We start from the raw sequence: 16,541 nt of genomic DNA, 5'->3' as shown, positions 1-16,541 counted from the left end.
AAACACCTCCTTATCACTTTTCCAAAAGTTTGCGCGCGCGCTCTCCGGCGCTCACACACGCACACACAAAGACCATAAAGATCATACTTCAACCAGGCGTGCTGAGGACGGGGGTTTGGACTGTTAATGGGGGATCGCTTCCCAGGCGCCTACCATTAACTCTGACAAGCCTCTCTCATTAGCGTCCTGTGATCGTTTTAGCTCTCCCTTTTCGCCTTGACGCATGGAGGGAAACGATATGGTGTGTATTTGGGAGGGGGTGTCTTCATCTGGCAGTAGACGGGAGTAGGCCTAGGCCTAACCATTTTCCATCATTTATCGGGAGACAATACGATGACACCGATGGGGAGAACACATTTGTAATATCCTAGGACCTACTTCAATTAATGTATTAATTTTAAATTGAAAAAATAAACCAAACGAACAAAAAAAAACTGCCAGTTACGTCTGCATGAGCCTAACGGTAAACTGAAGATGGTCACAGCCTTGCCATCAAATGCGATGAAATGCCATTGAATATGTCAAATAAGTGTATTGGCGAATGAATTAGTAGGCTTACTCAGGACAAGGGCTAAATCCTATATGCGGGCGCATTTCATTTAGGTTTTCTCCGTTAAGTCTTCCTCAAATGTAGATGTCATTTCAGCGATTTGAATAGCATTTTGCCTTGTGTACAGGAAAACGCCCGTTTTACGCTTTGTTGGACATTTTGTGCATGATGGATTCTCAACAATTAGGCTCACTTTAATGTTAATCTGATCCTGTATGCAGATCTGTGCAGAACAACATCTCGACAGTGTGTTAAGGGGGAAATTATAGCGCTTCCGTGGAGAATGGCAATAGGATTAAATTACGGTTCTGTTTATAAATGTGCCGAATCTAAGATGAAGCAAAGGGGTTGGGTGTAAGTAAGCCACCGGCTACCGACAGCTGCCTCCAGGTGTAATTGAATGTCTATGGGAAGCGAATGGTAAAAAAATAATGTTATTCCTCTTTAGAATTACACGCCAATACTCCAAGGGCACAAGGAAATGGCAAATGAACATCTCTGTTTATGCCGCGTGTTTTTGAAGGAGGGTGCTTGGGGAAAACGCGCACGCGCGCGCACACACACACACACACACACACACACACACACACACACACACACACACACACACACACACACACACTCTCTCACTCTTACTCTCTCTCTCTCTTACTCTCTCTCTCTCTCTCTCTCTCTCTCTCTCTCTCTCTCTCTCTCTCTCTCTCTCTCTCTGATAGAGCAGTGGCCAAAGCCTAAAATCCCCCCGAGCGACCCTTGCATTGTCATTTTAGAATAAATTAAGATTGATGAGAGATTAAACACAACTCACGGTCCCCCAAATCAATAGGCATTGACTGACAGCGAATTTGATTTTTTGACAAACCTGGTGCTTGGAGCTCTAATCGAGGGGCACTTTGACATTATTTTGTGAGCTGCCTGTTCTTCAGATGATGTCAGGCTTCGTCTACATCCTTTTTGGGCGTATTTTGTTCCGCAAGGCTTGTGCCCCTGTCTCTTCTACTAAATAATTGTTGTTTTAATAAGTCAACAATATGCCTTTATTCTAAATCGATCTTATAAGGGAAAATGAATCAAGTGTTTCTGCGTGTGCCTGCGTGTGCGAGTGTGTGTGCGCGAGTGTGTGTCTGTCTGCGTGCGTGCGTGCGTGCGTGTTTGCGCGCGCGTGTGCGTGTGTATGTGTGTGTGTGTGTGTGTGTGTGTGTGTGTGTGTGTGTGTGTGTGTGTGTGTGTGTGTGTGTGTGTGTGTGTGTGTGTGTGTGTGTGTGTGTGTGTAAAGACTTACGTCTAATCTGAGCTCACTTGCAGGCCCTGTGAACCTGAGCACCGGGGCTCAGCTGGTCGCGCCAGCCGTTGTGGTGAAGGGAACCCTGTCCATCACAGCTTCGGAAGTGTACTTTGAGGTGGATGAGGAAGAACCGAGCTTTAAGAAAATCGATCCCAAGGTAAGAGAGGGCGGCTAACCCATTGATCCATCGCTGCAGTGTGCGTGTGTGTGCGCGCGCGTGTGTATTTTTGCGTGCGCACAGCTTTTTGAAAAATGTTGCTGCTGTGTCTTCCCATGCCACATAGGGGCCTAAATGTTGACTGAACTGACCGTTTTCAACAGCCATGGCTTCTTCCTATTGACCCAATGAAAATGAGGACTGTGAACCACTTCTAGAAAGGATTTTTAAAGACATTCCTAAAATTGCCTTATTTCAGGTGTGGCTAACATCGACCGTCATAACGTCCTGGCAATTGTATTCGAGTCCTGCTCTCGCAAATATTATGCTGGCTCGGTTGTTAATTTAGGTGAAAACCTAATGTCTGGGTTGCCTATGGCTCTGTTTCATGCACTGCGCGCTTTGATTTTAATAAGACGGCATAACCAATGTAGGCCTAACATCTCATCAAGGTTAGGCCTTGCCCTATGGCATTCTGTATTGGAACATTCAATTGAACATTAGGTTTCACTAGTATTTTTATTCTTTTCTTTTTCATTATTATATATTCGTATTTCATTATTTTATCTTAAGTTAAAGCAAGATTCTGACATCCACTGGGAAGAGTTGGTGTGACTGCATATTACTGTAGCATTAGTACAGTCTTTCAAATATTACGGCCCTGCAACAATAACAACAGCAGCAACAACAATAATAAATAATAATAATTGCATTGACGGTGATTATGAGCTACTATGACAGTAATAGTAATAATAATACATTTCTAAACTTTTTATTAAGCCTATATTTAACCTTGAGCTTTGCGGATACATTGAAACATTTGGAGATATTCATTTTGTTAAGTTAATTGTGAAAGTTATTAATTAGATCTGTCGATAATGCTCGACTCTCCATTTGTAAAATATAAAACAGGAATCTAACATATAGTAAAACTTCAAATACAGGTCTATTTGTAAGATTCTGGGGCATCATTGTGGGCGCAAGGCACACTATTTTAGCAACTCAAACTCATATTAAAATCTCGAAAATATATCGCATATGTTTTATTTGCAACAGTGTCGTGTCAACCACTAAAATATGGTGAAATGTCACAATAGCCAACCATTTTTGGCGGAAGCTGACCAGCCTTCTGTCGAAGTTACATTGGCCACTGATTGCTTCCTCTGCGTGCAAGTAGTAAAACAATTCCAAGTTTCAAATTTATTTCAACTTTTTTTGTTGACTTTATTAACATTTCAATTTAAAGTCCACATCATGAAAAGTTGAAATCGGCACGCAACAATTTATCACTTAATGTTAATGGAATTAAGATTTTGTGCATATTTAAATTAAAAAGCTTCACTTTGTGAAAACATTTAAACAACCAACAGGAAATTATTACATTTAGCTTAAAATGTACCTTCATTTTTTTTCTCTGACAATGTCCCAATGCATCTGTATGAAAGTCATCTTGCGTGTTTTAGTTTCGTTTTTCACATAGTCTGACACCGCGTATCGCATGGCCATGTCTCCATATTTGAGCGCAGTCTCTTAGTTGCGCACGTGACAAAACAAGTGTTCTTCTTTCACAGTTTGTCCAAACTTTTTGCGTTTGTCAGGATTTCTCTTGCAAGTCTCCAGGTCTGTTTAGCTGCTGCTTCGAGGGCTGAGTGAGGCTTCCCCTGAAAGAGGTCCAAATTTGGTAAGAAGTAATGGGGGCATCTGCGGCATTGCAAACAAGAGATGAGTTGTAACAGAATGCCGTTTAGTCGGTCCCCGAGGCAGGACTCATCCCAGTCGGTCTCTCTCGGGTGCTTCTCACACTCATACAGAAGTAGTGTCTTCATGTGGTAGTTGTTAAGAGGTTGGCCTGGCAGCTCTAGGTGTCGGTCTCGGAGTGTCTTCAGAACAGACAGACACTTTTTCCTGCACCCTGACATCAAGAGCCTGTTCTCGGCCTCACTGAACTGCAAGACCCAGGCGTCGCTCTCTGCCGAACTCTGTTTGCCAGTTAAGGAGTAGCACTCCTTGGAGAGGAGATTGAATCCCTCAGCTTTCACTTCGGCGACTCTGTTGGGACCCGGCCAGGGGATGTGTGGCATGGGCCATTGTGCCGCACTTCTAGGCCAGATACCCGTGCACTTGAATGCTGGCGTTATCTGCACCACATACCTTTCTCTGATGCGCAGTTTGACCTCGCTGGTGTCAGCCACCATCTTGACCACGTCACGGTAACTGCATTTATCGACGGCCTGTGCCACAAGAGTCTGAAACCGAGAGCGGATCTTACGGGCCGATAGATAGCCAGATGCAGTGATAAACTCGACCCAAAGTGACATGCTTCTCTTTCGGCCGTCACTGAGCTTTAAGACGGCACAGCCAGGCAGGGAACCGTCATCCACAAAGTTGAAGACACCCATTTGGTTCAGGTAAAGCACCACCTCAAATTCGTTGGGTGAGATGACTTCCATGCCCTCATAGCGTGCATCAATTTCACTTAAGGAGCTTATGAACCGAGGTTCCTGTACCTCCACCTCCTTCAGGACGTCCGACACAACCTTGCAAACCTCCCGTATAGTTTTGGCTATTGCTGCTTTGCGCGTCTGGCATCTCTCGTTGTAGTATTTGTTCAGCTGATAAACCAGCTTCGCCTGCGTCGCTATCATGTTGGGGCAGAGGTCCGGGCTGTACACCGGAGTTTCGCAGTACGCTGACGGATCCAATGCTTACCGGTTAAGCCAGAGGCAGGGCGCTTTTCAGCAGTGGAAAAAAAAGGAGAGCGAAGTTTGCGCGCTCGGCGGATGGACGTCAGTTTGGAGAGGAAGCGGATAGAGATGCTGCGTGATGTCAAATCAAGGCGAAGAGAGCGAGCTGAGGATCAGGTCCGTCTGATGTTGCGCACGCTGTAATATGGACTACTGGCTGTGATCACTCATGTCTCTTTACTCCTCTTTTGCTGTGAAACCTGAACGTTTCCTCTGCGCGTAGATGTCCAGACTCAGCAGCACAGCACTGGACCTGTTTAGTTTATGAATGGTCCCCTTGCAAGAGTGAAAGGGGTCGGGCTTCCCATCTTGCAATCAAAGGCAGAGCTGTCAGGGTGAACAACCAATCACAATCCCACCGACTGTCGGCCGTGGGTTGAAGAGATTTCTATCCTCTGGAACATCCAGAGTCTCAACGAAGCAGCCAGGTTAGAATAAACAATTCGCGTTTGCAACAAATATCAGAATTTTCACCTGCCACCCAAACTGTTCCGAGCCAATATTAGGCTACAGCATGTTTAAATTGTATATAGGCCCAGGCCTATGCCGCCAGGTTAAAACCTTGACAGCTCAACCTTTTTCGGACCTTTACCTGGCCAACTGACTATTTTAAAAATATCTATAGGCTTGGCACCGCATTTACTGCAAGCTTAGGTCTGTTAAATCTTTACATGATAAGTGTAGGTTATCTCATTCGGAGAATGAGCCGCGAAAAGACAGCGTGGGATTAAACTATATTGCTTGTTTCTTATATGTTTCTTCCAGACCTGTTGTTTGATTAGATTTTGTAGGCCAAGCTACTTAAAAATATCATGACTGTGGGTTAGCCTGATTGTACCTACATAGCGCGTAATGTGAGTCATTTTATTTCATTCTTGTTGTTGGCTGACAGGCTCTAGGCCTATTTAATAAACGTCGCCTAAATGTTGCCTGTTATCAACACATCAATGTGCAACAGATGTAGATGTGTCATATCGATGCTGTTAAATAGTCACGTTTGTTTTCTGTGCGCGCACACACATGTGCACGCGTGCGCGCGTGTCTGTGATGGATGTTCATTGAGGCCAACTTTACGTTTGTGCATGTTAACAAACATGCACAAACGTGAAGGCTGAACTTGTGTCAATATGATGCAACACTACAGATTGAGGGGGGGAAATGTAGGTATATGCCTCTCTCTCATACAGTGCTAAATCCATTGCTGTCGATGTCATTTTGGACTTCCAAACTTGAGCTGATAAGAGGATAAAATTAAGCCTTAATTAAATGAAATATTGTGCTACCCTAAACGTTTTGTCTGAATTACCTCTGCTTTCTTTGTATTTCTAAACGAAGCTGTATTTGAGACGGTAATTTATTATCATTTATAAGTTTATTGCAATTACTATAAATATATTAGCCTATTATTGAGCAATGGGAAAGTTAATCGTTAAGCGTTGGATGAAGATTTCACCTGGAACCCAAATTACATGATTAGGCGCAATCAACTCGGCATAATTGCGAAATAAACATTACTATTTTAACCCCCCTTAAATAAATGACACTCATTTGAAGATCATCTTCATTTTTATCCGTCTGGATTTTGTGTCCATTTTGTCTCTCGAAAATATGTTCGTGGGCATTTGAGGACATTTGAGCGCGCCGGGTGAATGTAAGGCACATGCTTGTGGTTGTGGTACCCTTATCACCTCGCGCTTCGTGTTCGATGGGTTAAGCACCTTTCACCGTCCGCCTCAAGGGCTCTCCATCGCCTAAAGTGCTAAAACAACAACCGGACGCGACCTGTCCTGTAGTGATAGCACTGGAAACACTGCGTAAAGTGCAGTTATGGAAGCACGTTGTGATCGTATTCCAATACAAAAGTTCACTCTCGTTTCTTTTAGCTGGGTTCAATAAAATGCAATGACTTTCCCCACTGTATACCTCCCCGAGTTTTAAGTTGATATGTTACAGCTCCTATCTGTTGTGTTGTTGCTGTAAACATTTTGACCCGTTTTAGAATACGGTATTTTCAGGAGACAACAGCACACGCATTTAATCTTCGCCTTTTAAATGGACTTCAAGTCTGAATATCGTCTAGAGTGAGCTTAACAGAGGAGGACTTGTTGTTCAAACACTCAGTTGCAGTGTTAGAAGTTTTTGGCTTTCTTTCCCGTTCAAACCTCCAGAAAGGGTGAAAGAGTAGGCTATACATAGGTTAGGTATGAGTATAGCCTACTTTCTCGCACAGCCAAACATGCATAGTGGTTATTTCCTCTCTATTTAGGCTAATGCTTAATTACTCTAATGGTAAATAGAATGTTGGCATTAATGGTAGATTGATAAATCCCTGTCTGGCTGTGTTGAATTTATTGCATACCATTAATTAGACCATGCTTCCCATGTATCTAGCTGACATAATAATGCATGGTGCTTTTGGAGGAAAACATTGGATCTCCAAGCAGAATAGGAAAATCTTTTGTGGGAAACCAACATGAAAGAAAATATATGCACGCATGGTTTGTGAAGCTGTTTGATTTATTGTTTTGTTTTTTTAAATCAGGAAAAATACCACTTTTGTGATTTTTGTTATTTTCCCCGGCATCATTCTGGACTGAGGAAGCCGTAAAACCACCAGGTTCATGTGCTTTCTTCTTTTTTTATTTACTAAAATCTGAGATTGGTTACAATCAAAACCTGGGAGGCTGAAAATTAATAGGCCTACCTGGTCACTTAATTTTGCAAATATCTTCTGGCAATCCACACTTGCAAAAGGTAACCGTGATGAGGATGTCACAAATGTCAGCACTAACTTCTCATACTCTAGAGCAGTGTTTCCCAACCAGGGGTACGTGTACCACTAGGGGTACGCGAGCACACTGCAGGGGGTACTTGGAAAAGTGTTATTATTTTAACAAATGTATGGAGCAGCCACATCAGGACAGAGAAAATGATATAGAAAATTAATTAGGGGGTACTCATGTCACAACTAAGAGGCTTAGGGGGTACGTGAGACAGAAAAGGTTGCGAAACACTGCTCTAGAGATGCCTCAAAACAGTGTGTGAGTGTGTGTGTACGTGTGTGTGTACGTGTGTGTGTACGTGTGAGCAGATGTGTGTGTACACACTTAGGGACTCTTGCATAACAAAATTGTAATATGCGTCTCTGCGACATAAACAGTAATCTTCAAAAGATTTTCACCAGGCAGTCGGACACTGGCTAATGTCTCCCTTGAGTGTATACATGGCTTTGTATTTCTGGCAAAGACGTAGGTGAGCTGCTGTTTCACAGACACATTTCATAACTTTTGGAAAAATAACAACAGGCACAATGCTAATAGCTGTGGAAATGTTACAGGCTTTCCAGTGCAGACATTGAGTAAACATTGTAACTAGAAAGTAAGCCCTGGGCTATTATAAGTTTTTCAAACTCTGAAAGCGTGAAAAGTGAAAGCCCATTGGGAAACTCCAACTCCCATTGTCATTGTGACAGCACTCCACAGCACACAAGTGAACACTGCACACTGCACACAACGAAATTGCATTTATGCCTCACCCGTGCAAGGGGGCAGCCCTCAGTGGCGCCCCATGGGGAGCAGTGCAGTGGGACGGTACCATGCTCAGGGTACCTCAGTCATGGAGGAGGATGGGGGAGAGCACTGGTTGATTACTCCCCCACCAACCTGGCGGGTCGGGAGTCGAACCGGCAACCTCTAGGATGCAAGTCTGACGCCCTAACCGCTCACCCATGACTGCCCAACTCTGTTCCTCTGAGTGATTTTTCTAAGATGATGATGGTGTCTTATCCGAGGCTTAGGTGTTAAAGCACATCGCTGCACATTTTGACAGACACCTGTTTGATCCCTCTATAACAACATTTTAATACAGTGCAAAACTTCAAAGTGTTAAAGTCATGTGAAATTATTTTTGGGTTGCTTGGGAATGAGGAAATTGTGTTTGGGTGGTGTGAGCATTCATGAAATGTCAAGAAGTAGTGGAGTAGAGGTAGAGCAGAGGTAGTGCTGTCCTTCTTTGTGCATCTTTTTAGAAACTGTTCCACATTATCTGTGATGGTTAAGTGCTTCTTTTAGTGAATGGTGAGCTGGAGAAGGAAAAAACTCTGGTCAAAGCGAAATAGCTCTACGACAGACAACTCTGAGATGATCCTTTCAAAAGAGCTGGATGATGTCTGATAAGTTCTTCCATCTCCCTCCTTGCATGTTTGTACTCCAACTATCCAAATAATTCTGCTGCAGGATATTTCTACATTTAATCTCCTGTCTGTGTTTTTATCAATCAACATGTATTGTTGAGATCAACTATTGACGTCTTCTCGAGAAAGTACAGTGTGGTTGTGCTAGCTAAGGATATAACATATACGGCATATGAAATAAAGATTGTAATTAAGATTGAGAGGTTCAGAGACGTAAGTCTGTGGTATTGCTTTGTTGTACAAGTGGGTTTTTTTTTCCAAAGCCAGGTGAGCATGAGGCAGAAGCACATTTTCCCTGATCTCCAATGAAATGTGATCTCATAATGAATCTTAAATATACACACATTTTCTTTGCATGTCACACCCATTTTACATATGATTGCCGAAAGTTGTTTCTTCCTAGATGTACCTACGCTGTGTAGTGTTTTGTACAAACACAAGCAATTCTCAGACATCACCTGCATATGGTGCACACACGCCACAAGAGACTGCTATTTTGAAGTAGAGGCCAGGCTTAACCCACTTCTTCTGTGCTATTCAAGAGTGTTGCTCTCAGGTTTTCTGTAATGAAGCAATAAATACAATTTACAATTTACAAAATACAACCACAGATGGTCTGGTCATTACTAATAATGTCAACCATGATTTAAGTAGGCTCAGTTCATGTTATGACTACATTATTTTTTCCAGGTTGCCCAGCTACATGGTATTGCACACAACCCTAGTAAGGAATAGTATAAGTGAGAATTCTAACAGTGACCATAGAATAAATGTGGTCCCTTGCTCTCCTCCAGGGGTGTGCAGAGAGCAGGGAATTGAGTTCAGACGTCGACTCTATTTTTAAGGAAAGACCACTGCAAGAGAAAGAGAGAGAAATCTGCAACAGTTTTATTGTTGGTTTGTGTCGGCTTGAGTTAGTGAGCTTTGTACTTTACTGGGAATGATAAGAGAGACAATGTCAGTTAGAGGTGCATTTTAGGCTTTTGGCTCTCCTCAACCGTACATCCCACCCTACACACACACACACACACACACACACACACACACACACACACACACACACACACACACACACACACACACACACACACACACACACACACACACACACTGAGGAAACCTGAGTCGCTGCGATGGCATATATCCAGCCCCCCTCATACATCCAGCACCATCTTAAGATTATCTCACTCGTTCTCTCTGCCCTTACTTCTGTCAGTCTGTTTCCCCAGCCTCTCTCATTTAGCTCACTAGGTCTGGCGGTCCCCTTTCTCCTTCACTCATGTTCCCATGCCTGAGGACTAGCACGAGTTGGCTTGGTAGACGGCCCCAAAGAAATCAACCCATGGTACTAATTGCTTGGCAGGTCCTTCCGCATCTGCCAAGCAGACTGGATGAGGTCATCTACCAGATGGGTGTTTCTTTTACCCCAAGCACCATCAACAGTACTCTAAATCTGGATATTTTTCCTTACTAGCATGGTGTTACTACGATTGCACTGCTGAAATTCACGTTTCATTTTGAAAGGGCATTAGGAATGGCATTGGTGGTATACATCATAAGGTTTTAATACTGCTGGGTAGACTTATTTCACTTTTCTAAATGATGGGTAAACATCTATGACATAATTTATTAGGCAGACCTACATTTATCTTGTTGCATTTCTGCTTAGTTACTGCTTGGTTGAATCATTTATATCTTGACTTGTGTTGTACAGGCTCACTGCTAATTGCAGAGGAGGGGATCACATGGGGGAGCTCCAGGGGGGGCGCGTACCTAAAGAGAAAGCTTTACTTCACGGAGTGGTTGTTGTGAATTGCTAGACTGGTCCAGTGAACCCCCCACCTCCTTCTGCTAGGGACGACCTTCGGCTGCAGCTGCCACTCAGTGTCAGACCCTCTGAAGGGCCTATTGATTTTTCAGTTAGCTCTAAGTAGTTTGTGGAACTGCTAACGGCTGGCCATAGCAGGTATGTCATTATCAATGAGCTTTACAAGAGAAGTCATAGGACTTCTCAGTTGGTCATATTTACAACCCCTCTTCCTTGTGACATAGGTGTTAACTCTTAAAAGACAGGGAGACAGAGGGCAAATTGAGACTATTGATGGAGGACATTTCGGGAGGGTCGATAAATCACACGCGCACATATTGGCTGAATGATGAGACCCATTGTTCTCATCCCCTTCTCCTGTAATTGCTGCACCTGAAATGCATTAAACATTTCTTTGATTTGCCCTTATTATAATGATTTGTACGTCACTGATACGCACACTAACACACACTTTCCTCCACACACCTCTCAGTACCTCTCTCCGAAAGTCTATGCTTGTTCATGCCTGTTTCCTCTCAGTAGATATTACCACAAAAAAAACCAGAACAAACAACACTCGTAGAGCGCAGACCTCCGCCATCACCAGAATTTCAGAAGTTTGAGTCATGCTTCATACCAACATATTGTCCGAATTTTACGTGTTTAATCCACCCCTACTAGATTCCTTCTCCTAATCACTTTTCTAACCACATCAGTAGCAGTGGTCCATTTGGCTGAGGCCAGCGCCTTCCTTGCCTGTCCCTACTGTAGATATCCCACCAAAGATGGGCCCGTTCTGGAAAGGTGAGGTCAGTGATCCTGTCACCTGATGAGAAGTCCTGGTAATAGAAGTCAGAGGTGCATGCTGAGGCTGTCATAATATGGCCTTCAAAGTCAAGGGGGAAGACCAAAGTGAAAAGCCAAAGCCCATCATCAGATTTACGGGGTGATGGGGTCATAACCACCACACTCCTCTGTGAGACACCATCTCCTGTCTATCTCAGGGGACTGATATATCACTATGAACCTGATAAATCAAGTCAAGTCAAACATCTCTTTCATAACGAGTTCGTGTAAGAGTGTTTACTGTCATAGTCTTATGATGTCATGATGGGGTTGCACAGTGAGTACCACAGAATATCCTTACTATAAGTCTCAAATGTTTTTTTTTTCTGGTATAGTTTTGAAGTCCCTATGCATTTACCTTTGTGCCACCGGTTTTGCCCCTCAGTATCATCACATGGTGCAGCTGCTAAGGGTGAAGAAATGGATGGGGTTGATTAATTTCACTTCAAATTAAAAGAATGCCATCAGCTGATCAATTCCTTTTATAGTGTCAGATTTTGTCAAAATGTCTCCACTTGTTAAAGAGTTGTTGCACAAACATGAAACAGTTGGATGCTTAATTAGGGCTTATGTTATCAACTTTTGATACATGCAGCTCTAAATGGACTCAACACATAGAAAATCTCTGTCTGGTTTGGAACATCAAATTACATTTGTGTAAAAGTTGCACTCTTACACCAGAACATAGCTAGGGAACAACTCAAGCCTGTATGTAGTTATTGGAGTTTGTGTCCATGTTGGTCTGTCAAAGGGTCTGTATGTGAATCTATGTAGGTTCATGCTGTAACCACAAGACTTTGAAATGTGATATATATACGCGCACGCACACACCTTCAAATGGGCCACCATTTTTGCTTTTCCACTGCCAGTCTAAGTAAATCTTGGATGACTAAACCCTTAAGCCAGTGGAATGATTTGATCAAGGGTTTAAATGTCTTACAGTGAATTACCACAACCCTTCTAAACTAGTATCCACCAACAAACTGGTTACTTTTGAAGTGAAGGTATGCAGCCTTAGCCATAGTCATGGTTTATCACAATGGTATCAGTTGTCAGCTCAGGTGCATGGTCAGATTTTCCCTGTCCTGTACTGACTCACAGCTTCTAGAAACATTATAACCAAGGATCATCAAGTGCTGCTTTAGGTTGAAGATTTCTGTTAAGACCACAAATCTTAAAAAATAGGACCCACATTCCTCCTTTCCCTCCTCCCCTCACCCCCACACTCAATCCAATTAATGACTGGACAAAAGGAGGATTATGGGAGGTTCACTACAGCCTTACTAGGAGGGTGGTGAGGGGCCCAAAGCCTAACCATAGAGAAAAGCTCAGCCAATGAGCCAAGTGCTGGTTTGGACCGTAAACCTGTCTGAAGTTTGCCACTGTTTCACTGTGCTAGCCTGAGTGGACAAAGCTTTGGGCTCTTGAGATCTGCTAAGCAACCAAAGAGTTTGGCTGTCACATCAATTTTCTTCACACCTCTCACTGTGTACAGAACAGTCATGGCCCCTTTTCTTTTCATGCAAACTGAAGAGACAGGAGGAAACTTTTGTGATATCCTTCACGAAAATGCCCCCAAATTTGTCTCTTATTAAAATTCTGTGTACATTGTTGGAAGTTTCTCACTCGGGTCAACACTTGAGGTGTTTCGACCTGTTATGTTCTTACTTACCTCATAGCTTCTGAATCTACAGCAGAACATGTGATCACCTGAGTCCCTGCGTCAAATGAGTTCCGAGGCATCACTGTAGGCATTTCACTGCCATGCCGACCATAAAAACAGTCGTTCTCTTCTTGAAGATAAAGGTATGGAAAGACCTTGAGCGAGTATATGTGTGTGTTGGCTGATTTGTGTATGTCCATTTAATTTCACGCTTCCCTTCTCTGCACTTATGTCACCTTTATCCCTTCCTTTATTTTCCCTTTATCCTTGGTGACCAGGGCTGCCCTTCATGACCCTTGGGGTTAAAGCATCCCAAAGCTCATACCAGAGGTTTCAGTTTGGACTCAAGCTGGAAAGGGACAAGAGGGAGACTTCCTCACCTTTAACTCTGTTAATCCTGTTGTGTAGGGTTTTTTTCCCTCTAGCCGCCCTAGACAAGTCATGTTAAACTCAAATAGCAACTGTCAAATTCATAGAGATAGAAAATTCCATGTGTGGCTTTGAGTAATGCTAATACAATAGTTGTCTACTAGGCTGCCATGAAATGGCTTGTGTGAGTCCTGTTGGTCTTGTGTTGGTCTGCTAACAGAGAGGCCAAATGTCTGTGTCAATGCGTTAAAGGCTTCACTTCTCTTCCAATTAACCTCTTGAGCTTGCCAGCATTTTTCTAAATCCACACACGATCTTTCCCTTTCTCTGTTCTCTTTTCACCCTCTCCATTTTTTTGTTTGTCCTTTAAAAGGCTAAGCTGCAAGCATCAGTGCAGGGGGAGAAAGGGAAAAGACTAACCAGTTGGCAAACACAGGGCAGAAGGGAACAAAAAACTTAATCCCCATCAGAGCTAAACTCAGACTAAATGCTTGCAATGAGGCCTTTTCAAAGAAATCCTTTTTGCTTCAGTAGGTCCCCCAACCACAAAACTGTCCCAGGTTTCTGGTAAATACCCATGAGTGACTCTGAAAAACTTTTCTTAACGGCAGATGCAAAATGGCCCTGTTTATTTTCTTGGTCCAGTTCACACTTCAGCAAACACTCATGTATGTTGACTCTACTGCACATAGTTTGTTTTACTTCACAAGAACTCAGTGGTTCACAATAAGCCAAGGATTTACCCAGCCACAAGTGCATAGAATAACTGTGCATGTCTGTCGTAGTAGATCATTTGGCATGTAGTTTAAATAGATGTATGGATGGAGTAAGACGAGAACATCTCGTCATCTTCTAGAGTGATTCCTCTTGGTTGAGGAGTGCCTCATGGTACAGTAGCGTGAGAGAGGAAGAACTTGTGTTTCTTTTTTTTCAGATCCAATGATCAGGGCCTCTCACTGTTTGGGCACATTATTTTCTTTTCAGAAGATGACTGGTTATCATCAACACCACCCATTCAAGTCCTTCCATATCTTCGTCACTTTATTTCAGTGCTTGTGGGTTTTTTCTTCTCCAAAATATGACAAAGTGGAGAAAACCTGCCTTAATGTCTTCTTTTTGGTGGTGGCCTTCTCTTGGTATCACTCCAGCACAACAGTAAATCCGCTCTAATTGGCTTCAACGTGCCCCAGGAGAGTGACTTTGTCATGAGACAAGACTCTGGTTGGTGCAGATTCCAGTAAGCTGGCAGATCCATCCCCCTCCTTGTTAGTCTGATGAAATCACAGGGTGACATGTTTTTGGAGGGAAACTCATTTTTTATATGTGCGCCAATGCTTAAGCGTCAAGGTGGGCTGATCATGGGTTCAGATGGCCCTGTGAATTCAAACATCAGGTCACATTTGGTGTTGACTCAGTGGGTCTTTTTTATGCCCACAATTTGACTTTTTGCACAATTCACAATTCTATCTATCTATCTATCTATCTATCTATCTATCTATCTATCTATCTATCTATCTATCTACAGTGAGTCCAATATGTATTTGATCCCTTGCTGATTTTGCCGGTTTGCCCACTAATAAAGACATGATCAGTCTATAAATTTATGATAATATGTATTCAAACATGGAGAGACAGAATATCAAAAAGAAATTCCAGAAAATAACTTAAAATAATATATTTTAATTTATTTGTATTTAATTTAGGCAAATAAGTATTTGACCCCTCTAGCTAAAGAGGATAAAGTGCTTTGTGGCAAAGCCCTAGTTGTCTAGCACTGAGGTCAGATGCTTCTTTTAGTTGATGACAATGTTTGTGCATATAGTAGAACATATTTTTGCCCATTTTTCTTTGCACATTATCTCTAAAACATTAATAGTTTGTGGCTGTAGCTTGGCAAATGGGAGGTTCAGTTCTCTCCATAGAATTACTATATGGTTAATATTTGGAGACTGTCTAGGCCACTTCACGACTTTAATATGCTTCTTATTGAGCCACTCCTTCGTTGCTTTGACTCTATGTTGTGTATTATTGTCATGTTGGGAGATCCAAAAATGGCCCACCCTTCAGTGTAGTGGTGGAGGGAAGGACGTTTGCACTCAGGATTGCACATTACATGTCTCCCTCCATCCATTCGTTGACGATATGAAGTTGTCCTGTGCCTTGGCCAGACAAACACCCTCAAACCATAATGATACCACTTTCATGCATGATGGTGAGGACGGTGTTCTTGGGATCATAGACAGCAGTACTCTTTCTCAAAACACATTGAATTGTGATAATGCCAAACAGCTTGATTTTGGTTTCATCTGACTACAGCACCTCCTTATCATATCCTAAACCAGTCTGATGTCCGTTGGCAAACCTCAAGTGGGACTGCACAGGTTCCTTCTGAAGTAGAGGTACCATGTGTGCACTACAGGATTTTAAACCTCTGTGGCATTAAGTGCTACCAGTAGTTTTCTCCGTGATTTTGGTCCCAGTAGCTTTGATATCATTGCCTAGTTCATCCCGTACAGCTCTAGGGTGATTTCTTTCTGTTCTCATGATTATCAAATCCCTACAAAAGGTCAAATCTCCTATAGAACCCCAGACAGGCTGATGGATAGTCATTTTGTATTCCTCACATTTTGGAAGAAATGCATCAACAGCTGGGTCATTAATACCCAGTCTCTTCCTTGTGACTTTGCAGCCCATTTAATCTTTGTTCAGGTCTAAAATCGTGTCCCTGATATCATTTAACCACTCTTTCGTCTTTCCCATGCTGGTGAGGTTGGAGTGTGACTGATTCACTCATACTATGGACTGATTCTGCTAATTCAATGTATCTTTTATGCATGTTAGTATGTACAGGTGTCTTTAATTCAGATGACAAGTTGATCGGAAGTGCCCATCTGGTCTGTGGGCCCGGAACTGTAATCAGTTGGCAGG

The 16,541-nt window shown here is 42.8% G+C and overlaps 2 protein-coding genes across 3 annotated transcripts in view; one reads left to right on the top strand and one right to left on the bottom strand.

Annotated features, from left to right (window-relative positions):
• The window catches only part of lrba (LPS-responsive vesicle trafficking, beach and anchor containing), a 211,804-nt gene that overhangs the window by 124,620 nt on the left and 70,643 nt on the right, over window positions 1-16,541 (top strand). For both annotated transcript variants that reach the window (XM_063218225.1, XM_063218224.1), the window contains exon 39: window positions 1,856-1,992. In XM_063218225.1, the coding sequence (XP_063074295.1) occupies window positions 1,856-1,992 (137 nt within the window). The remainder of the gene's footprint in view (window positions 1-1,855; window positions 1,993-16,541) is intronic.
• On the bottom strand, window positions 2,001-5,384 carry mab21l2 (mab-21-like 2). Its single transcript, XM_063218226.1, has one exon. The coding sequence runs from the start codon at window positions 4,635-4,637 to the stop codon at window positions 3,558-3,560; it is 1,080 nt and encodes a 359-aa protein (XP_063074296.1). The 5' UTR covers window positions 4,638-5,384; the 3' UTR covers window positions 2,001-3,557.

Source organism: Engraulis encrasicolus, chromosome 16 (assembly GCF_034702125.1).
Source record: "Engraulis encrasicolus isolate BLACKSEA-1 chromosome 16, IST_EnEncr_1.0, whole genome shotgun sequence".
Lineage (NCBI taxonomy): Eukaryota > Metazoa > Chordata > Actinopteri > Clupeiformes > Engraulidae > Engraulis > Engraulis encrasicolus.
The sequence above is the reverse complement of the archived record's forward strand: the minus strand, read 5'-3'. Positions and strand labels throughout refer to the sequence as shown.

Excerpts from the sequence above, each read along its gene's own strand:
- mab21l2 (XM_063218226.1), bottom strand. The coding sequence starts at position 4,637 with ATGATAGCGACGCAGGCGAAGCTGGTTTATCAGCTGAACAAATACTAC.